This window comes from Chroicocephalus ridibundus, chromosome 4 (assembly GCF_963924245.1).
Source record: "Chroicocephalus ridibundus chromosome 4, bChrRid1.1, whole genome shotgun sequence".
Taxonomy (NCBI): domain Eukaryota; kingdom Metazoa; phylum Chordata; class Aves; order Charadriiformes; family Laridae; genus Chroicocephalus; species Chroicocephalus ridibundus.
In genome coordinates this window covers 8,999,990-9,023,885 of record NC_086287.1, presented here as the reverse complement: position 1 = coordinate 9,023,885, position 23,896 = coordinate 8,999,990, and the positions used below count along the sequence as shown (strand labels likewise).

The 23,896-nt window shown below is 35.2% G+C and overlaps 1 protein-coding gene across 2 annotated transcripts in view; it reads right to left on the bottom strand.

The window, feature by feature from the left end:
* The window catches only part of ELP4 (elongator acetyltransferase complex subunit 4), a 150,821-nt gene that overhangs the window by 40,562 nt on the left and 86,363 nt on the right, over positions 1 to 23,896 (bottom strand). Inside the window, exon 10 of one of the 2 annotated variants that reach the window (XM_063332932.1) lies at positions 18,627 to 18,763. The exons of the other annotated variant lie outside the window; for it this stretch is intronic. Coding sequence (XP_063189002.1) covers positions 18,671 to 18,763 — 93 coding nt within the window. The 3' untranslated portion in view covers positions 18,627 to 18,670. Of the gene's footprint in view, positions 1 to 18,626; positions 18,764 to 23,896 lie in introns of those variants that run through there. 2 annotated transcript variants of the gene reach the window in all.

The following is a 23,896-nucleotide window of genomic DNA, read 5'->3' as shown; positions in this document are numbered from 1 at the left end:
GTAGAGACAAATGATTAGTACAATAAACTCTGGCAGTTTGCCTCGCAGTTACTTGGTGGAGACAAGTAAAACTGTTTCACAGAGTATTTAAATACTTCAAGATTCAGAACTACCCCCTCGAACCTATGAAATTATCTGTAGGTAGACGGATATTCAACCCAAAGTTTAGGTTAAGTATTCTAAAAATTGACTGCAATGACACTTCTGCTCTACACAGTTCTCTTACCAATTTAAATAGTGGTGAAATAACACCAGGAGGCAAAACAAATCTAATTTGATTTACATATAAAATTGAAATAGCTTGCTGGACTTCTGTAGCAATACGTCAGGGTTTAATATAGGCAGTGTTAAAATGTGAAGCAGCTGACCTTGATGGTGCTGAGTCATGTGAAAGATGTTTATGTCTTTGGAACAGAGCCCTCAAGATGGCCCCTACTAATGTAATACACTAAAAACTAATAAAAGAAAGACAGGATGGGAAAAAAGAGATACTTACCCTTGGCAAGGCTACCAAATCAAACTTAGCTATGCAGCTATTGTTACAGTGTTAGGAATAGTTGAAAATATCACACGAAGAGGAAATGTCCAAAGCAAGACAAGACAGTAACTGATGAACATTTCTGGCAGGACTGAGAAAGACATATCCATGAGAAACACGATTAAAAAGTGAGAGATATAAGCCTGGTATGATTCAGAATGTAATTCACCTTCTCTGCTGACACATCCTACTGAGGTATTCAGTGAAGACTGTAATTATAGCTGAGATTCGATTCATCAGAAAATTTAACATAGCAGCATATAAAAATAGAGAGCATAGGCTAGCCACAAAAGGTAGATCAATTCTAGAACTTACTGAAGGTGAAAACTAAATTAGTTAATGGCAGGATATAAATAAGATTACTTCCACAAACTTATTAAGCTCACACTTTAAATAGTCCTGTTGATACAGCAGTAGACATGCAGAAACAGAAGGGTCCGGGATTCCTTTCACAGAAAGAGAACTACTAGAGACTTGGACTGCAGACACAGCTCCAGAGATGGGATTTACAATGTCTATGATGAATGAGAAATCGTCAGATTGGTCAGATTGATGAACTAAAGGAACTGTGGATGGGAGGCAATTTTTTTTTGATGGAGAGAAATAATATCTGACTGAAATACGGAATGAAGTAAAAGACAATAAAGGCACCAAATATAAATTCAAGGAGGGAAAGATACAGGACAAAAAATCACTGCGTTGCAGAAAAGTAAATATACCACCATCACCTTATTGTGTATTCCAAACCAAAAGCATCAGGGGGCTGGGTACGGATCAAGTGGTTAAAGAAAATATGAAAGCAAATAATTTGGTTGTTTATTGGACCGGGTTTTTACTGTCTGCTCCTCTCATTCAGAAAAATACTTAAAATAATACCAAAAAAAGCAAGTGTGAAGATGATTTGTAAAATACTTTGTCTCCTAGATACACCACAGGATATTTTGAGGAAAGAAAGCAGCAGAGGGAAAATTTTTGTAAATGATGCTATTTGTTATTTCTCTAAAAAATCCCCTCAAAGGCTAGTGTCCGCTCAGTTTCTATAGTCTTTCAGCTTATTTTACATATGAAAACGTTTGAATAAACAGATTTTTTTTTTTGTTACTGTGTTATCTATATCTTGTTTCTTGGATGTTACTCTAAATGGATGAAAGTATCTTACTTCCTACCACTACCAGTATCTACTGATCAGAGTTATTTCCTCTTCACCCACTAAAAGAACTATTAACTAGATTATGAAACATGACACTAATCCATTACCTTTTTGGAACAGTGTAAATATTAATATAGCATCCAAAGCATCCTAGAAAAAAAATCATATATATATATACACACACACTGAAATATAATCACCCTAAAAGATGAAATAATATATCTGTTTTCTCTACAGCACAGTGATTACAGTGTAATTTCTTAATTCTTAGCTAGTATTGAGTAGTCCCAACTGAAATTACTTGAGTTCCTTTAAGATCATGGCATGTTCTTCCCTTTAACAAAATGCATCAGTTCTTAATACAAGTAAACATTTTAAAAGGAATATTAAAAAAAAAAGTTTCCTAACGGTAGAGGTTCATATTTATTAAAATTTTCTTCTAAAGTAGACGTGAGGGTGACAAAGTCCTCCAGAATTTCAGAGTATGCTCTCCATGTAAAATACTTCTGTATTTCACCAGATTTCGCTTGAATGACAGTACCGAGATCAACGCTGGACAATACACTCTGCAGCCTATTTTAATGTTACATATAAGCTCTATTTTTGAAGATCTCTTTTGTTGAAACCGTCAGAAACACTTTAGGCACCCAAATTTATTAATACTGTACTGGAGAATACTTGACCTTCTAATATTATGCATATGATATGCTACCTCTTGTGAATCGTAAAAGTTTTATGCATAAGTAAATCGGCCTCATTCTACAAATAATTTAATGCACAGTTTAGTTCCTCACTGACACAAAGCTACTTGTAGGCAAACTGATCAATCATTTACATGACTGGAGGTTTCAAAGGAATAATCGCTTTTTGTGCTTATTTTGCAGTTCTCAGGAGTAGAAGTGGTATATTTGAACTGATAGGTTATAGCAATCTGTTATAGCTCCTAACTGAGTAAAGAAAGATTTGAAAGACTGTATTTAATTTTCTACTTTGATCAGATTGTTATAGGTGTATTATAAATGGACTTACATAAGAAAATTTTGTACTGAGAGGCAGAAGGAGAAAAGCAGATCACGTATTTGGGTTCAGTAAATCACATTTTTCTAACGTATCGAGTTTTTCTGCTTGTGACAACTTAAAAAAATCCAACATTAAACACTCTTTTATGACTCTCTCCTAACAAACAACTACAGTCTTTGTATTTGTTAATAAAGCGACACTTGCTACAATTCAGTTGGAAAAAACCAGTGCAATACTCCTAATGAAAGAATTTATGGCAAGCACTTTTAAACTATAAATGATGCTAACAGCAGTGTTAACTAACTATCGTTATGAGAATGTTTTCAAACTTTTAAAAACTGCCCTCAACTTTTCCTGATCTCCAGATTAAATATTTTAAGTAAATCTGCGATACAGGTGTATCAGTTGAATGGGAATCATCAGGTAAACTGTCATTACTACTAACAATTTGGTCATATTTATACCTTTCTGAACATAAAGGCATTATGAATAATACTTATACAACACATACACATATCTGATTATGTTAGCTCAAATACCTTCTGCCATTTATATTAAAATTTGTGTCGTTTTACCAAAAATGGTGTCACTGCTTATGACCAAGTCTGAGACGTGAAGAATCTTACTGGTATGAAAAGCTCCGTAAAAAATGTATACTAAAAATGAATACAGGTCATAAATGGGTAAAAGAAGAATGATTTGGAGTAGCAACAGCAGGCATGTGTTTGTAAGAGGAATGTAAACTTTTCCTATGCAGGTATGTGATTAAAACCAGGCTTCCAACAAAAAAAAAAATCCAAGGAAATGTTCTCAGTCAACAAGATTTAGTATTATGGCCTGGTTTAATAAAACAACGAAATGAAACACTTTAAAATCAACTGGTAGACACATATTGTCTTAACTCTGCAGAAGAGTTTTACATGCAACAATAATTGATGGGTCAATTCTTAAACTCTCTGTATCTTGTAATTTTCTACTTTAAAGTGTTATTAATTTACATGCCTTCCATGACATTAAATTTAGGTTAATATCCTTACACTGATATATTTTAACAAGATAATTATGTCAAAGGTTATCATCAACAGTTCATAATAAAAAGTTATGCTCAAAAATAAAACTTATTATTTATAGTTTAGACTGCATAATAAAGTATTAGCAACACAAAATGTTAATTAATTTCTAATTCTCTATTCTTTTATTTAGATTTCATGAAGGTTGATTGGACTTGATCCATCATTTTACAGAAAATTAATTATTTCAAATACATGCACCACTTTATGCAACCTGCCTGATTTGCATTGAGGAAAATTCAGCAGAAGTAATTGAGGCACAAGCAAATACTGGCACTGACTGAACTCAATTTTCATTCCAAATTTCTGCAAAATCCCAAGACACAACAATATCAGATGCAGGGGGAAAACAAACAAAAGCAATGTGTAAAGGGAACATGAAGAGAGAATATTACAAGAATCAGAGAACAAAGGGATTGCAAAACTATTTTAGTGCCATAGATGAACAGTGAGGGCTTCATTCAGGCAAGGTGGAATAAGATATCATATGGCATCCTGACAATTGATGTCTTCATTTAAATGTAAGAATTTACATTCTAATTAGAAAGAATTTACATCTTAATCAGAGGCAGCTGTATTATCTTGTTACTGTTTTTTTCAAAGGTAATGAACTAAAGTACTGCTGTGCTTTTTCAACCAGAAACTAAATAGACAGCATACAGTGTTATTTTATAGCCTACCTGCTGTAAGCTGTTATTAATATTTTCAAAGACTAAATTCCAACAAAATCTTTTAAAATAAAAATTGTATTTGACATTGCTCAAATGATATTATAAAGACTTATTTAAAATATTTAACCAATACCCTTTCTAACTTACATTTTTAAGTGTATGCAGTCCTAAAGGTATCATTAATATGGCACCAATGAATCACACTTTCATTTTAAGCTTCAACTAATACAGTATAATATTGGGGGAAAAGAGTATTTGGGAATTTTTTTATTAACAAAACATTTCCACAGATACTTCTCCATGTTGTTTATATAACACATAAGGAAAAATCAATGAAACCAGACCATTTTGTAGCTCATGTGTAAATCCACTTTTAATTGAGGCCAAATTTAGATGTTTTAAATGCTATTTCTGAAGGTTGAGTCCTACCAAGGAACATACAGCTGCTTTTAGAGGCATTTTTAGACTTGTGAAATCATGGCTTACTAGTTCAGTCTAAATATAAGTTTTTTGGCTCTTGCGCAATTTCAAGAGTTTTGATGTCAATATAAATCCCCTGTTAGGGAACTTTAAGTATACAAGTGTGCCGTAGGAAGTATAGACATTTTTTTTCCTATGAAGAAATTAGACATGGCCTGAGAAGTTCCTGGTTTAGTTCCCAGCTCTGCAAAAACTAACTGGAAAAAATTTGTCTCGCTAGTATTTTGTGTCTTCACATTTGTAAGATGACGCCCTCTCAGCTCTATGTCTATTCAAAATGGAAATATCTTTGGGGAAAGATAATTTTATTGCTACAAACTATGCAACGTTCAATTCAATGGACACTTCCATGAAGAGTACTGAATTAGCATGAAAGGTGTTTCATTATATTTGCTCTTCTTTTGAACTCTGGAAACATGATGTGTATTTTCACATATCTTTTAGTACAACAACAAATAAAAAAAACCAACTTAGAATCTTTCATCAACTTGGAAAGCCAGGTAGAAATTGCTGAAACAATTTCGTTCATTTGTCACCTCATGGGTTAAATTAATTGGTACCAGCCCGAAAGACTCACATCCTGAGATGGACAAACATACTGGCAGAATGTTTGAATCCCCAATGTGCTGGAAAGGACCAGTTTTATGACAAAGATTTGCCAAGTCCATCACTATCTGTAGCAAATAATAGAATAGGTAGACCTGCTGTCCATTCCTGCTGACCCGCATACAACTTCTTTTCAAACCCAGTCCCTCAGAACGTGACACGGAGAGTCAAAGAATGCAGAGAGTTGTTTTTTTTTTTTTTTTTTCCCTCTCTCTCTCTCTTTCTTACTGCTTCAGGCTAAATATCAAGTTTATGGCTTCCCTGTGATTACAGATCGAATTTACGTGACATCATTGCTAAGTACTAAAAAGATACGATGAAGAAAACAGGACATTAGAACACAAATTATTCATTTTCCCATTACAACCAGGAACATAATACATCTCAAAGACATACTGAAAAGTTTGGCTTCTCTTGATCTTTATGGTTAAGAGGAAAAGAAAATCTTGAAAACCCATGCTTTCTTAACTTTTGAAGACAAGCCAAATTATCAGCATTATCTTCTGTTACAATTTAGACCACTATTTTCATGTATACAACTGCTTTACTTGCATAACTAATGTTTCTGATACCTTCTTCTAGATTAAAGGGTCAGTTTTTTACTGAAAGCCACCAGTTTCCACTTAGCATCGCGTGTCTCATATATTGTATTTTGTCATTAAGTTTCAAATTTTGAGTATTATTCCCTTCCTGAAAATAACACTACGTTCCATTTAAATCTTGAAACTAAGTTTGAATTGTTTCTACTAACACTGCATTGTCGCAATGCTTCACTGATCCTGAAATCAACCTGAACATACAGCCAGTATCAGCTTATTTTAATCTTTCCTTTTCTGAAATGAAGTAGAATATGAAGCCCTTACTGAACCTGCTTCGGTTACTTAACCATCTTTTAAAATTTCATCTTACATGTATTTTGTATTTTCTTGATTCATCATTACCAGCCTTTTTTCTTAGCAGATCTTAAAACAAGCAGATCTTTGCCCTGTTTCTATCTATAGTTACTATAATAGCAAATTTGTAAATAAAATATGAACGTTTACTATCATATATGTAAGTTAACTAATGATCTGAGTATGCAAGATAGTGCTTCACAATAAAAAATAGCTTAAAATCCAATAAAGGTACCTAGTTAATGCAGTATTCCAAAATGTTACTTACTATTGTGAAGTAATCATGAAATTAAAAACGTAATGAGTTTCACAATAGAATATTTTTTATACTTTGGAAAGCATCTAACCAAACACTTTTGGGTATATCTTAATCAGTGCTGTAATAATGTTTAAAATATTTAGAAGGTAGACTTGAAAACATATTAACATCGTAAGTATCAGAAAACAGAAAAGTGCAGAAAATCAGAAACGTACGTACATTTTTTCAACTACAATGACTAAGGACTTCCACATTACGTTAAATCCACTAATACTGAAGTGATTTTCAAAATTTTGTGATTTTTGTTTTCCATGTACCTCTATGCTATTAATACACATGTAAACATAACCTGTTCATAAAGCACCTCCTGTTCATAAAGCAACCGCTTAATATAGCCATCATTTTTGTCACTATGTAATCACATTTCAAGGGTTTCAGAGTAATGCTATAGAGGTTAAAATACACCCACAAGTTCAATCTCATTATTACATATGTTCCTTTCTGATATGCTATTTTATTTTCTTGTTTTCTTCTTTGGGGTGCATGCTGTTACTGTTATACCTCCATTTTTTCTGTTTTAAAGTAAACAAAAGTTACACTTAAAACAATGCCTTGTAAAGTTATTGTTCAACAGTAAAAGTCTGATTTTTTTACTTATGTAGTTCAATGGACTACTAAACAGTCCACTACTCTTGCAAATAAATTTTTCTGGAGTAAGATTATAGACCTACATCTCAGGCTAGTATTATAAAAGTAGAATGTATATAACGTGCAATATTTTGAGCACGGGATTAAATCTGGGATTAATCTATCTTTACACTTAAATTAACTTTAACATCAGCAGGAGTTCTGTAGTTAATTCTATGTGCACAGGCAGGGCGGTAGATTGAGGCGAGCTGAGAGAGAACCACTGTGACTTTTACCTTAAGGTCAGGTTTTGTTAAGAACATCTAATTTAGTTATTGACGTTGGCTATTTAACCTGCAGTCCAGCTGGAGTGGATGAAACTGTCACTCCATGTAACTACAAGAGCAGCATAGGTTCCTTCACATTTTTAATACAGTGAAGGTTTTCAGTGTTTCTCTGGTCTGGTCTGCAATTGCCTTTTGTAGCTGGCACATGAGCCAGGACTGAAGCAAGGCATAGCAAATGTGCTGCAGAGAAAGCGTTTCACAAAGCTTGCACCGGTGCCCAGCAAAGAGCTCCAGGTGGCAGACAGGTTTCCATGTGGTTACTCTTGAGAAATGTCCAAGAGTCATTTCCCCTCAAGACTGACAGGTACAGCCATAAGAATTATCTGCAATTCATGCTGAAGGAAGGATTACAGCGTGAATACCCCCTTGCTATCTCTACGTATTTTGACTGTTTGTAATCAGAGGCATTATGAGTAAGAGAGATATAAATTGCACTAGGAATATAGGACCGATCAGGGGGAAAAGATTTGTTGTTCAGTTAAACAAAACCTCAAATGGAAAATGTTTTGGAGGGATTTTTCAGGGAGTGATTCATAGTCCAGCCTAATGGACTTCGGTTTGTAAATCCAAACAATGATCAATTAATTAGGCTTTAATTTGCAGCAGGGATCAGAATATATCCATACATCTTTTCAAGCATTAGTCCAAGCCAACTAATGCCTTATTCTACTGAAACCCTAGCAGAAGGAACTGGGAACATAAAATGCAAAACATTTATTTATGTTACAGATATGTGTGGGGGAAAAAAAAAAAGACTAATAATATGACTCCTCCACAGACATTAGGAAAGAGATTACACATCTAAGAGTTTTTTAGATCCACAAACACATTAGGAAATTCACTCCCTCGCCAGTGAATGTTCACGCCACCTACCTTAAATTACAATCACTGAACTTATTATCTTTTTGTCAGTTTTGGCAGTGATACGGTTTCGGGAGAGATCAGAAGGAGTAAAAACACAGAGCAGCTGATGTAAGAAGTTGAAAAACAGCTGAATGAAGTAGATATTAGTGAAGCAGTGGAAGGAACTGAGAGAAATAGCTTAATTACATTATTAGAGGTGTTTCACTTATTTATTTTATTTCAAATGATTTGATGTATTTGATATTTACACACTCTCACACAAAGTATATTACTGCTTAGTAATTAAGTTACCACTTTTAAAATTAATTTCTTAGTTTATCCAGTATCTCTAAGAATTTTTGAATTTATTCCACTTGGTATGTTTTGGGATTCTTTTTTGCTTAGCTCTGCTTCTTCCCATTCTGTTTACAGTCTTCTGAATAGTTGGCTTTCATTTTGAATATATTTAAGTGCTTTTTTAGTTCATATTAATGATTTCAACACATTTTGACGCACTATTGGTAACAGTTAAATTTGTTGTAGCTATACTTCAATTCCTCTCTTCATTGTTTGTTAACACAATTAAAAGTGTTTGACAGAGAAGAATATGATTTCATTTACGTTTACTGCTGCTGTCTTCCTAATAATCACACTGTTAAGGTCCCACTTACTTTTTAGTTACTTAACCTCATTTCAAGAAATGTCATGGTCCAAAGGGTGGTATTTCTAGTAAAGTGAAGTTTTTTCAGTGTATCTTATATCCAGGTTGTGTTTAATATAACACTGTATCAAACAATTCTAAATCAAACATAAGTTGTTATTCTCACACTAGACTAAACGTTTTTGAAAAGTGAGACATATTAAAGCTGTAAAAAAACCCCAAGAGACCATTTAAATTTTAAAAAATAAATTTCAAAAATGTCAATTTTAAAAGCAGTCAAACTTACATTATACTATTCCGACAAGTTAAAAAGAGCAGCGTATTCCTTGACTGGGCACTCATCATATTCCCTCTTTGCTGTGAAAAGGATGGCAGTTTGTCAAAGCCTGGAATCAACACTACAAAATGTGGAAATATTTCTTTTCTTCACACCAAAGAGCAGCAGAATCTTGACTAAATAGCAGGAGATTGCACACAGTCCAGGCTGGGGAATGAGCTATCTTAAAAAATGCACTCATGGCAAAAACAGGGCTGCTTCCTTCTGCATCAGGCCCTTAATCTTTGCTTTGGTTGAGGCAAGTAGAATTGGGATCAGCTGATTAATTCCTGCTACATCAATTAACTTAATATCTCCCAGGCTTTCTAAAGAACAATTTGCTTTGTCCTCCCTCCTCTCGGTTTAGCGTGAGGTCTGTGGGGTTTATTTTGCTCAAAATCACTCTGTGGACCTGACCTAACTGTCAATTATTGACAGGTTTATTTCTGTCAAGTGAAACTGAAGAGAGTTCTGATAAAAGCCAATGTTTCCTGACTCCCTCATGGTATTCAGGACGTGGAAGCAGGCTGAGAAAAGGACATCTTGAGTTTTACCATGAGGCAGGTAAGCTGTAGTTGTCTCAGCATTCTGTTTGCCACAGACACAGGCTAGAAGTTTAACTCCTCCAAGGGAATTAGAACTCTGAAGTCTTTCAAGACTAGTGCCATTACTCTGTGGCCTCTGTCACCTCTACTCCTGTATGTCAGAAGACTGACGAGTGGTTTCACACCTGAGCTGAGACCTAGGGAACATCCATCCTAACTAGTGTAATGGGTTTAGGTATTTATGAGAGCTCAATAGACTATACTGGAACTAACATGCTGTCTGCAGCGATGAAAATTGATGCTTACTGCTTAAATTGATCCACAGACATATTGTTTATTATGTGCAGATCAATTACAGTTCTAAATGGTAAATATGTAGCACATAGAGCTGATGTATGATGTGCTACACCCTCCTTTCATATATCAGTACAGATATAACTGATCCTTTACTATGGACTTTTTCCTAAATTACATCCAAATGCCAGAAACCAAGTGTGCCGGCTGTACAAGCACTACAATGTAACTGAATTCTTACAGAATTAGTCCCAAGAAGTGAACAAAATAGAACTTATTTTCTAAAATGTACATTGGAATTTTAAAATTTAGTAAACATCACTGCACTGTTTCATCCTTCAGAGTAAATGGACCGTTAGATTCACTCTTGATGTCACTGCTGAATCAGCCAAAAAAATCTGAATCACATCTAGGTCACGGACTCAAACTGCTCACCAAACAGGCTGCATAATGGAAGTCCATTTGCACCTGAGTCATTAAGGACATGGAGAAACACTTCCTGTGCATATCCAGTGTACATAAAAACTATCAAAGTTATACAATTAATCAGATACTTTGGAGTTGATCATATTGTAGAGCACAGATTAAAGAAACAGTAGAACGCGGTTAACTTTACTCATTTCAGCCCTAATGATATTAACTAGAATAACAGTTAGGAAAGATTATGTTTTTTAAATTGGTTTATATGTTAAGAATTAGGAAAGAAACAGTTTGATCAAAAAGTTTTAAAAAATAAACATAATTGAAGACAAGCTTTTTAAAAATCATGATACACCTTCATATTAAAATGCTTATTTAAGCTTTCCCCTGCCGGTTACTATTGTCAAAATATACAGCAGTAGTTAATAAGACAAGACTAGACTTAACTATTGACTTTCATAATAAAACATGAAGATAAAAATGAGGGTTGGTGTAATTTATAAGAGAGAAAATGATGTACTAAAAGCGAGACACTAAATCAATTTTAAACACCAAACACAATTTATGTCTGACTTTAAAACTCATCCTCAAAACATTAATCTAGACAAAGGCCAGAAACTGAATGAGGCATAATTTGTGAAACTGATACCTTTCATCACAACCTCTAGCTGAAAAGGTCATTAGATATATTATATCTAAGTGAGCAGCTTATCCCTGCTTCATTACTGATAATTAAGGCAAGTAATATTTTCTTGACAGTAATGTGTCCAGTAAGAGATATCGTCTAGTTTGCATAAACCAGACATTAATTACCAGAGTAGTATCAGAGATAAAAAAAATTAAGTACCTGTGTAACATCATTTCATTATTTTTTCTTCATTTCCTTAAAGAATTAGCAGGCTCAGAAACATAATGAGCATATTAAGGAATCCATTTTCAAGCATTTATTAAAATCCTTTATACACATTACACAAATATATTTTTGTACGTACATAAACAGAAATGAAGGCATCTCGAAACACACACATTATTTAGATATTTTGTCATCTTGCTTTACTAGAGCAACATTCAATGGTGAAGTACAGTCATCAAATAATAAGTTCCTATTTGGACTTCATTTCAAATGTTAAGGCTTTCACATAGACGAAATCACAAATGACTCCAAGACCTCTGATCTGCAACTTCAACTAATGTAAAGGCTGTTTCACCTTATGTGCATAAATGGTAGTTTTGTTGTTATAGAAAACAGCATATGTACCAAGTATCCGTGTGAGGATGACAAATTTGTCACTTGGCTCATAATCTGTTTAACAGTTTTCATTTCTCAGTAGAAAGGTCTCTCAATGTTTTTAAAAGCTATATTGCACAGTGTTTGGAAAATAGAAGGAAGAAAGATGAATTACCTGTAATGGTTTATTCATCAAGGTGTGTTATCTATCATACTTCACTCTATGATAACCTAGACAAATGTTATCTAGAGAGATTTTACCCTTAGTCATGACACCACATATAAATGCTGTTGTCACTGCATGATATGCAGAAGCCATAAAAGTGATACCCTATCCTTTTAATTTCTCTCCACTCCAGAAACCCTGAAAATGTGAATGCATATTTGACAATAAAACCCAAGAAACAGTTACAGTGTAAGAAGCTTCTTTTTTCTCCTTTGAATTCCTGTTCCCATGAACATTTGCATTATGGGGGCTTCAAGCAGCATTTCTCACAAAGCATCATTAATTTAGAGGAGGGTCCAAGAGTCCCTTGTTGGACAGGAATTGGCTTCATTGTTACCATAAAGCTGGCTCCCTACCATACAGAAAGAAGCTGTGGTGGTCTCAAAGGAAGATCCCCTGGACCTTCTAGGGAAAAAATACCCAGTGATCGAAGCTAAGGCAGAAAGAAGATGGATGGGAATGAAGGGGAGGAAGACTGTCCAAGGTCTCTGAGGCAATGAAAAAAGCTGCCACCATATCTTCTACTGAAGTAGTGTGGCCAGTTCTAGGGAAGTGATTGTCCCCCTGTACTTGGCACTGGTGAGGCTGCACCTTGAGTACTGTGTCCAGTTTTGGGCCCCTCACTACAAGAAAGACATTGAGGTGCTGGATTGTGTCCAGAGAAAGGCAATAAAGCTGATGAGGGGTCTGAAGCACAAATCTTATGAGGAGCGGCTGAGGGAGCTGGGGTTGTCCAGCCTGGAGAAAAGAAGGCTGAGGAAGACCTTATCGCTCTCTGCAACTACCTGAAAGGGGGTTGTAGAGAGGTGGGGGATGGTCTTTTCTCCCAAGAAATGGCCTCAAGTTGCTCTAGGGGAGGTTTAGATAGGATACTAGGAAAAATTTCTTCACCAAAAGGGTTGTCCAGCATTGGAACAGGCATCATAGGGAAGTGGTTGAGTCACCATCTCTGGAGGTATTTAAAAGATGGCTAGACGTCGTGCTGAGGGACGGGTAGATGTAGTGGTTTTGGCAATGCTAGATCAACGATTGGACTTGATGATCTTAAAGGTCTTTTCCAATCTAAATGATTCTACGTCTCTAAAAGAAAGCAGGTTGACCTAGAAGATATTTACAGAAAGAGCCATTATGTCTGTGTCAGTTATGCAGTATATAAGAAGTACAGAAAGGATATGCACATCCTCTTCTATGAACGCGTACACAGTATTTGGAGAAGGCAGGGCTCACACATGCATTTCTGAATTCTGCTACAGACAAACATCCCACGGATACTCTCAACTGCCAGCCCATATAGCTTGTATGCACATAATCAAAAACAGTCAGAGGAACACCTTTTCTGATGCTATTTCTGCACATTATTCTAAAACAGTATATGCATAAAGTAAGCTGACAATGTGTTATCATCGTGATCATTTGTATAGACCTTAAATACTGGAAAGTTAATTGAAAGATCTGTTTTGTGATAACCACCTAATGCTAAATCAGCATGAAAGCTAAATTAAGGCAAAGGGTGTGAGTATCTGGAAAAGGCAATGATGAAATCTTTCAGTAGTATTTGACACTACACAAATTCATTAGATTTGATCTAGTCTATTGTTGAAATTTGCAATTTCATTTCATCATGGGCATCAGAAGTCAAAATCATTACTTGGGTTAAAGAAAATGTAAGGAAAGTGACCATCCCTGTATATGCCGCTCCCCTTACTATGGAAGTGAGCGGAAGACCAACTCCAGTTGCAATTAATGTTTCTTCCTCCTTTCCAAGGAGACCAAACAATAGTAGTGAGCTGATAATTTGTTTAATGTGATCATTTTATATCATTCTAGCAGTCACTGTAACTTGTTCCTTCTTATTTTCCATCTGTTTTTTTTTTTATTTGGTATACAGTTACCATGATATGTTATTTTTCTAAGAGTATTAGTAATAGATATAATGGAATATTTTTTCAAATAAGAAATGTAATTTCAGAAACCTTGGGAACCACAGTGTACATCAAAGGTGTAAACTTATGCTGACAACTCCTCCTAATAAGTCTTTGCTTTTCACAGCTTGCCTCAGTTTAAGAGGCAGAAATTAGCATTCAGTGCTCAAAATGCTACCACTACATCTTCAGCTTCTTCACATCTGAATTCAGAAATGGCAAAATTCAAATATAATTTATTAGCAAACTGGGAAAAAAGCTCACAAATCCAGCCACTGTTGTCAGTTATAAACCTAAACCTGCAATTGCATAATTACTTCGGCGTTAAATTTGACTGGAAAATAGATTGAACTATTCTGGATGACTGTACAAAGAATGACAAGAAACAAAATACTTTTAAAAACAAAATCTGATTCCAAGTAAGACACATTATTTTTCCCTCTCTCGTACAATTAAAACATTAAGCTTAAGATGTGCTTTGAACATTGGGGAAAGATCCACAGACTCCTTGAGGATGTTTATAGTGGGTTTCTTCTAACAATACGAGCATGAACGTGTACTCCTCATGTTTCCACACTTTCCCCTGTGACAGATATGGAGTAGTAAAGGGACCAATACAAACCAGACAGCTTTTCAGCAGTTTCAGGGCATGTACTTGAAAACTGCATTTTTAGTTGAGGTTTTGACAAATGGAAAAATCATGTTTAAAATTCTGACATCAAAACCTGCAATTTCATGCTTCATCTATACAAGATCCCTTTAGATGTAAATACACAGGAAAGTAAACACCATTTAAAAATTTTCCCTTTAAGTTCAATACTAGGCATTTTCCTCATATTAATTATTTAGAGAAAAAATCTAGGCAAAATTTCCAACAAGTCATTAAAAATGAAGGGCTTTGGACCTACATTCTGCTTTAATAGTTTTCATTACATACTTGGAGTTTTGGCATCTACATTACCTTATTATATATTTCTTACATATAGAATATTGTAACAAAAGTTAGCAATATTACATTAAAACATGGAAGCAGCTAAACTTCTGCTTAATTTACAACAGTGACCAATACAAACCTGGAATACATCCTGGCAAGAAGCCCCTCTGACTTCTGAAACTAATTTCCTTGGTGCAGCATTCAAAAACGAATTTGTGTCAAACAAGAAAAGCCAAACTATTCCTATGTAATATAGCCAAACTATTCCTAAGTAATATAAAGTTTATTATATTCCTGCATGTTGAACAGTGCCTGAAACAGTGCTCCAGAAAAAGCAAAGTTATTTTTAACTACACTAGCAAGTACAGCCTATAAGAATGCTTCAAATAAATAAAGTTTGGTGATCTGATGGATGAAGATGCACACAACATGATAAAGCAAGACTTTGTGAATATCACGAGCATTTTCCTGTATAAATTTTTCACACAACTACTTTAAACTCTTCAATTTTTTGCATTTCAATACAAGGTTCTATCTAACACCATTTTTACTCATGCCCATATAATCAGAATCTGATTTTCAGGAAGTCAGTAATCTCTCATTTATAGAAGAAAATTCAAAGAAAAAAAATCAAGACAAAATTTAACCAAATCTCTGATACTTGTGAGATCAATATGAAGAATCCAACCTCATATATTGATCTGATCATGTTAGGTAGCAAATTTGCTTTATCTTAGAAAACTACTCAAAAAATTGGATTATTTATGTGATAATTTATTCCTGGCCTATTCTTTGAATAGGAATTTCTACTTTTGTTGTTTACTTCCTAACTGCTGACAAAAAAGTAGGGAAGGAATCAGCACAGAATTCAATCTGGGATTTTTTGTTCACTCAACGTGTAACTGAAAAATGGCAATTGTTATAAATGCAAGCTCAAAACTCAATGAGTTTAGTATGAGAATTAGTGCCGAAATTTCTTATTTTGTGAAAAATGTTAAAAAAGACCACTTGTTTAATGTAAAATCACGGCTACTGCATAAGCTTAGTCAACGACTTTTCTACATCATTCTGTAAGGCTGTGTAATATCTTTAATGCTCATGTGGAACAGCTGCACTGACACAATGGGCTACAGACGTTTTTACTGTCCTAATAATCCACATATTAAAGAGTCCCTAAATACTCATTGATGCGACAGACCATAACAACTCCCATGGAGCTGTTACAGTTTATCAGGTCAGTGATCTGCATACTGAGGATTCCCCAAGTACTCATTGACAGGTAGCATCTCATATACACTTGTACTAAAATAATAATTGCTTCAAAGGAACTGTTAAATCCCAGTTGCAAGAACAAATTAATTTAAAACCACTGAGACAGCACTTGTTTTTTTTCTAAAGATCTGACAAATCTAGAAAAATTTACCAGACAAACCAAGACATCTGAGCAGAACAACTGTTCTCAAATTTTATGGCTGTATGGCATTATGGTTAAAAATACTACCCACCTTGTCCTCAGTGAATTACAATCACTACCTTTCTGCTAGGCAAGGGTGACCCAAAACCTGTCCTTGACACTGTTAGAAAAGAATGAATTAAAAACCTGGTTTATAGTTCATCATATTAATTGAAGCCTTGAATTGGTTGTTCCCTATGTCCTCACTTTCTTCCTCTCTGGTGTTTTCTTCTGTCATCACCTCTTAACTATCAATCATTGAACCTAGTATTTTTTTCCTTTCTCTTTTCTTCCATACCCCAACAAGTCTCTAGCCTTGTCGTCTCAGACCCTTTTCATTTCTTACTCTATCATTTCCTCTTGCTACATGTATGCTCTACGGATTAGACAAAAAACTCATACAGAGTATAGAAACTTTTGCACCCAAAAGAACTTGTCGTGATTTATCTGCTCCCACCCACTGCATCATGCAATGATACAACTGATCGACACTCTAGACAACTCTGTGGCTTCATCTGAGTTTCAGACAAAGCTGAACATGGAAGCATCCGCACAGAGTACCAAAGAGAGTGAATGACTACATGGAAACTGCCTACAGTCAAAACATAGCGCCTGTAAATGAAGAAATCTAGAAGAAAAGGCAGATTTCACAATATTAAATTAGAATAACTTAGAGTCTATGCCCAAGATGAACTTCAGCCTGATAATGCTATCCTCTGCCATTTGGTATAGGCAACGGTATACATATCACCAGAATTCTTCAGGGCTAAGTCTGATATTCTGATTAGTCCTTACATGGTTTGCTCCACAGGGCTCTGAAATCATACACTGCAAGTATTATTTACAGTCCAATCAAGAAGCAAATCAACTACATTGCTTGTTTATGTCACTTGCTTTTTATGACTCATTTATGTTATGGCTACCAGGACACACAGATCGAAGCTGACACTGGTTGTTGTGTGTTTGTGAAAACATTCTTCATGAAAACTGTACTTCTAAATCAGATGTGACCTCAATCAAATTTACATTAACAGTCAGGGTATTTGCAGTATTCTTGCACAGGACTCAGCAGCTGAAAGCTAATAGTCAAACCAAGGAACCAAAACAAGAAGTGGAAGAAGTATCAAAACCCCCTCAACAGATCCATGACTTTCATAATACTGGCTATGATAATGGATACAAGGAGATTTAATGAAAGAGATAATATGACAGCTCATAATAGTGTAACACTAGCCCTTAGACACTGCAAACTCGGATTGTGACAATTCATTTCTCAAAAGTTAAATAGCATCATAAAAATTAAGAAAGCAATACTTTTTGCCTTTGAACACTCCTAAGAGGTAACTCTTCTCCTCAGTCCATATATTTTATGCTTCCCTTGTCAAGATCTGAATTATTTCTCTTATGTCTTTTTCTTTATCATCTTGATAAATCCAGGCATATTCTAAACATTATGCAAAGATTATTTTCCTAGCTCAGTGCTTTGGTCAGGAACATCAACCTCACTCTGCCCTTCTATTATCCCATGTTTTACTACTGAAGCAAACACAAAACACACACCTCTTAATTTTCAAGGTCCTTGCAATTTAACGTCAGTGTATAGATCACCTCTTAAACAGCAGCATACTTACTCTGTGAAATCCATTTCTTGCTTTCTCTTCTTAGGTTTGAGATGCTCTGTGTAGGAAAATTCACAAAACTATCTCATTATACTCTTTCAACCATTCCTAAAAAATTTGCTCTTCTGTGGAAACTCTTCTCTCACAAAACTTGCATGCTAACTAATTGAAGACAGGCTATGTTGACGAAATCCTAACACAGCAAGTTACTGACTCTTGCCTCTGCTTAAGAAGATAAGGACTGGTATTGTTAGCCGGAACAGCTCTCCCAGCTGCATCCTAATAGAGTTGTAAAACACTATTCTTGCTGCAGTCAGAGGATTAGAGATAGGTCAGAGGGTGTGTGTGTATGTGTATGTGTAGCTCTCTCCACAGTACAATTAATTTTCTTTGCACAGTCTCACCTGCAGTGGCAAACCCAGTCAAAAGCCATGAGTTGCAGAACTCTTCTCCAGCTTTCTCTCCTGTCATTGCCTTTCTTTTCCTTCTTCCCTTCTCTTTACAAAAAGAATAGGAGAAAATGCAAGGTTTTTCCTCTTCGGTACATCTCAGTTGCACAAGAAGTTTTTGATTGCTGCAGGGCTTGGCAAAGATGAAAGCAGCAACCATATAGAGAAAAAAGATGGAAGGTTCCTGAGGGGCTGCTGGAGAAGGAAGTAGTCTTAGAAAACAGTATTTTACAAGAGAGGGGGGGAGAGAGAGGAACCAGGACAGTTAGACCAGGAGCAGGCTTCTGTCCAGGTAAGATGTGGGATCATGAAGGCTCCTTTAGCCTTAATCATTAGTCCAGAACCACAGGGACTAAGATCTAGCTTTTGATGACAGACTTAGGAGAACAAATGAACCTGTTCACTCAACGAAGAAACACAACACCCTTCCAGCTGCTGAGAAGGAACTTCCTTGCAAGGGAGAAAGAAGTGTACTTTAACAGTGAGATCTACTCATCATCTGTGCTGCTGTGTGGAGCCTGGCATGGTTAGGATACCACAAACCTTGGGCTTTTACTCTTGTGCACAGAGAAACCCTTACAGTAAGAACCCTTGATTCTTAGGTGCTTCATGACTCCGACAGTGGGTTTGTCTTCTTTTGAAGCAGATTTATCCTAAGCATTACAGGACGTGGAGACTGTGTAACAGCAGAAAGACAAAAAGAACTGAATAAGCAATGGTGATGTGTCCATAACTCATCTGTCTTATATAATCTGCAACAAGAGTAGGCCTTTCTCCCAAAAAGTGCCAAGGCAGCAGAAGACTGAAGGTGAAAACTCCAAAAAAGCGAAACCATTCATAGATTTCTGCTGAGAGGAGGAAAGGCAGTGTGAGGAAACACCTGAATCAGTAGCCCTGTATCAATAAAAGTGGTTGGATTGATATGTTTTTCTGTTCTTTGTGATTGAAGCCAGTCTTTGAATATTTATGAGGAACAGGCTTCAGTCTGTGCAAAAAGCTTTTTTCTGTCTTTGTCTTCATGGGCTCTGGGAAGAAGCAAAGACATCTAAGGATAAGCCTAGAATTTTTAATGTTATGTAGAACTTTCATCAATTGTGGAGCTGAATGAAACAATTCATCAAACAGTAGTTTTCCAACCAGAGATTGCATTTCTTTTGGCAATTCAACACTGTTAAGTCACAAGGACTCTATGTTGCTAAGGAGTTCAGAAAATAGTCAGTAGCAGTGCCCACAGCATTTGAAGCAGCTTGATTTGAAGTTCTGGATGTCAGTTGTACTTCCATCCCAGAGGACAGAGAATCCTCCTTTGAATCTCTAGGACACAAGACCGACTATCTGCCTTTCTTTTGTTAATGAGTTCATATTCATAGCAAGCCAAGAGAGTCTGGTTGCTAATCAAGTGTAGCAGTAAAGAAGTTAAGGCACTAATCCAGCTGCTAAAGGCATTCCAGTATCTGGGGTCTTTGCTTGAAGAGCGAGATTACTTGGATTTTCCTATCATGATTCTTAAAACAAAGATGAGGAAGGTGGGCAGATGAGAAGGAATACAGAATGAGCAGGAACATCCGCCAAAAAACAGTGACCACAGCTCAAAGCATTATATAAAGAATATACATCACAACTGCTGTCATTGTGGCCTGATTTATCACTTTACATCTAGTTCTATTTACTTTGTTTTTACAGATATTGCAATTGTCTATAAAGTACAGCCAACATTAAAATTTATGGTATGGACGTTGCTAATTAAATGTTTTTCAATAGCTCTCTTGAAGTATGGTAGCGTTGCGAAATCAGCAGAAAAAGCTGGAAAGTAGTTCAACACCTGTAAGATATTGGTTTTTTAAATTAATGGCTTCCCAAAATTAGTTTTGAAACACAAACATGGCAACATATCACAATACCACAATGTATTCACAGACTGCTCTGATGGAAAAATCACTATTCAATTTCAAGAGGGGATGCTATAATTTTTTTGGTGTTTTTCTGTTATTCTATTAGATGCAACACCTTTTTTTTTTTTGCATGCTCTCTTCTGCTATCTCTTATACTTTTTCCCAAGACTTCTGTACAAGTCAGTGATTATGAGGAACACTCCTGTAATTAGTATTGTTTGCTCTGCCACAGATCACACCTGACGAAACCCAAAATTCATTCAAAGTCCCATATGTTCTCTCAGCCTTAACTTTATTTCGAACTGACCACACAGTCTTATCATATGGGCATTTAGGATATACTATTAGTATTTTGAGGCAAAGAACCTGAACAATGATCAGGTCTTTCGTAAACTACTATGTAAACACTTGCTGAATTCAATAAATCCCTTGCCCCCAAAAAAGATGTTTCTGTCTCTAGATATATTCATGTCCTTTCTTTCATACTGTAAAAAAATAGTATGTTTGACACATTGTGACCATTTACTGTTATGCCTATTTGGGCACTTGCTCTTATGGAAAAACTTAAAAGGAGTTATCATCAGCTGAATTCCTGGGGTCAACTTCAGCCAAGCCAAACTATCTTTGTTTTTAAGTGTAATTGTAATCCAGTCCCCTAAGATTCATCCTACTCTCCCAAAGGGCAAACAATGCCTCTGCTACTATTTTACTTTCAGACTATCTGATTTTTTCTAAGTAATGGGTATGAGTTTTATAGACCTATCTACCAGATGCTCATGCAGCTTTCTATTAATTCCATTTGCACAAAGACATACAGGGTCTGCTCGGTTTCACAGATCAGAACTCTCTGCAGTACAGTTTTGTGTAAACAGCTCTCACTGCTTGCAAAAAAACCACCCCAAAATTAGTTTTTTGTACATTTTAACATAAGGGCTTTAGTGAAAGGAAAGTTTGACTTGACACTTTCTTAACGTCTGTCATATCTCAGGAATTGCAGTTATGTATGGTCCATGAAGTATTTTCAAAGAATTGATAATATGTGAAGTTCTATCAACACAACAGAGAGAATTACATATTCTCTTTTATAAAAATTACTATTTTTTTGAAGTGGAAGTTTAAAAATCTATTCTATTTTCAGTCTCTGAAAGCAATAATTTAATTTCAAGTGGATTTTAAAATTATGCTTCTGTAATACAAAGGCATTGTAATGATCTCTTCTTCCTTCTACAATAACAAAGCTGTTATGAATCACCGCAGTGTGTGTAGATATGGAAATTGATGGGGAAGCCTCCCTTGAATTACAGACTAGATTTGCATCAACTTTATCTGCTGTTTATGATGTTTTAATATCTTGAAGAATTCTTACGAGTAGCTTCATTGCTGTCACAACTGCTGTAGTTACTTAGGATGCATGAATACCCATAGGACCTATCAATCCCAAATCCATTAAAGTACTATCAGAGCCTGATTATGATAAATAAGTTTACTATTCAACTTTCCACTTTGTAAGAGTATATATATTTAAGTATATATGGAAAAATGTTCAGGTAATATTTAATGTGAACTTGGGAAACTTTCATATGTTGGTCTTACATGAAACACTCATCCTAATCGAAGCGACCACCTCCACATAGGAATCTGTGATTCCTGCTGTTTGTTGCATCTGGATGCTTTAGAAGGCTACCATAATAATTATTTATTTTATAAGTGTATTTGTTTAGGTTGTAACTTTCCAGTGTAACTTGCATTCAATTTTTCAAAACAGGAAATATTTCTTTTTCATATATGAAAACATTCATTGTATCCCAACAGTCTTGTCTGATATTGATTTAAAATGTTTCAAAGACAGGTACTGCACTTTTAAAGCCTAAAATGCCATACACAAGTGGCATTCAAGAGGACAGACAAGTTTTATGATCTATCTTGGGCACTACTGATTCCAGTGGAAAGACCTAGTGAGATATGACACCATTTATACGTGCCATATTGTGTGCTATATTCGAATGTGCAAACACTTAAAGCCAATGTCAGCAATGGTTAAAATGCTTAAATTATAAAAACTGTATCAATATGCATCACTCAAACAACAGAAAGAAATACATGGAAGTCCTTTATTTACTAAAAGAACTTCTTTTTGCCTGTAAATACTTTACATGGGGCCATCTAATGATCTTATTTAGATCAACATAGAGAAGTTGCTTGGAAGAAATTACAAATAACTGCATTTTCATCTTAAAATGTAATATCCAATGACTACTATAATTGCACATAAGTAGATTTAGAGATCCTAAGGTCAGACTAGTTGGTGATGAGGGCATAACTGGATGTGAGAATACAAATGAAAAATTTAAGTGTACAATTGAAGTTGACCAGATTATTAAAAAAAAATCAGATCTTTTTTTATAGCTTGCTGCTTTTTTAAAAAAAAGGTAATATATTAATTTTTCTCATTTTCGACAGCTTCACCTTTTCTTTGCAATGCACATCTTTCGTGCATATCTAATACGATACATGAAATAACCTTACTACATAATTATCTTTAACAAACTATGTAAAACTGCAAGATATACCTAAGTGATAGGAAGTAATAACTGCCAGGAAATCATGCTTTCAACGCTACCAAATTCATTTATTCAATAATTTCAAACTCAGATCTTTGGTAGATACACCAGGCTAAGTCATCATCACATATCAGGACCCTATGGCCTATTTGCTAACACAACTGGTGCAGATAACAAAGTATCTTGAACACTTTAATACACAGATTTAAAAAAAATATTAACATCTTCATTTTAAGGCTAACTGTTAAGAATTAGGAAGTGGTCAACAAACTTAGTCCCAAAAGTGTAGTTGGTCAAGTTACCATGTATTATCAGTCTTAGGTTTTCACTGAAGTCGTAAGTCACAGACCATTCTTGGGTAGTTAATATGGCTGAACACACCAGAAGTCAAAATCACAGCACTATAAAACTGCATGTTATAAAACCAGCAATCTGTCTTTTCAGTCACTGCCACTCAGTACTCCCAGAAAGGAGCTGTCACGGACGCTTCTAGGTAGACAAGGAACTGTCGCATCGAAACTACCTAAGAAATCAAAATTAGAGTATTGAAACCAAAAAAGAAAATCTAAGCACTGAGGAGTGACTAAAGGGCTCAGACTAACACAGAGGAATTGATCAAGACAAGCAGATACGCACTTATAAGTCATGATAAGCAAAATAATCTTTTTTTATAGACAATGTTTTCAAGAATCAGCAGTTCACCAATGTTTCAAGGTTTAGATTTAAATAAATCATAAAAATATCCCAGACTGCTATGCTCTTTGTTTTAAAATTGTTTTTAAACCTGTAGTTGCTTCTAATGTCAGATTTGTAAATTTTTGTATAAAAGTTGAAAATGTCTAAGTAACTGGAATTGTGATACTTCATTTTAG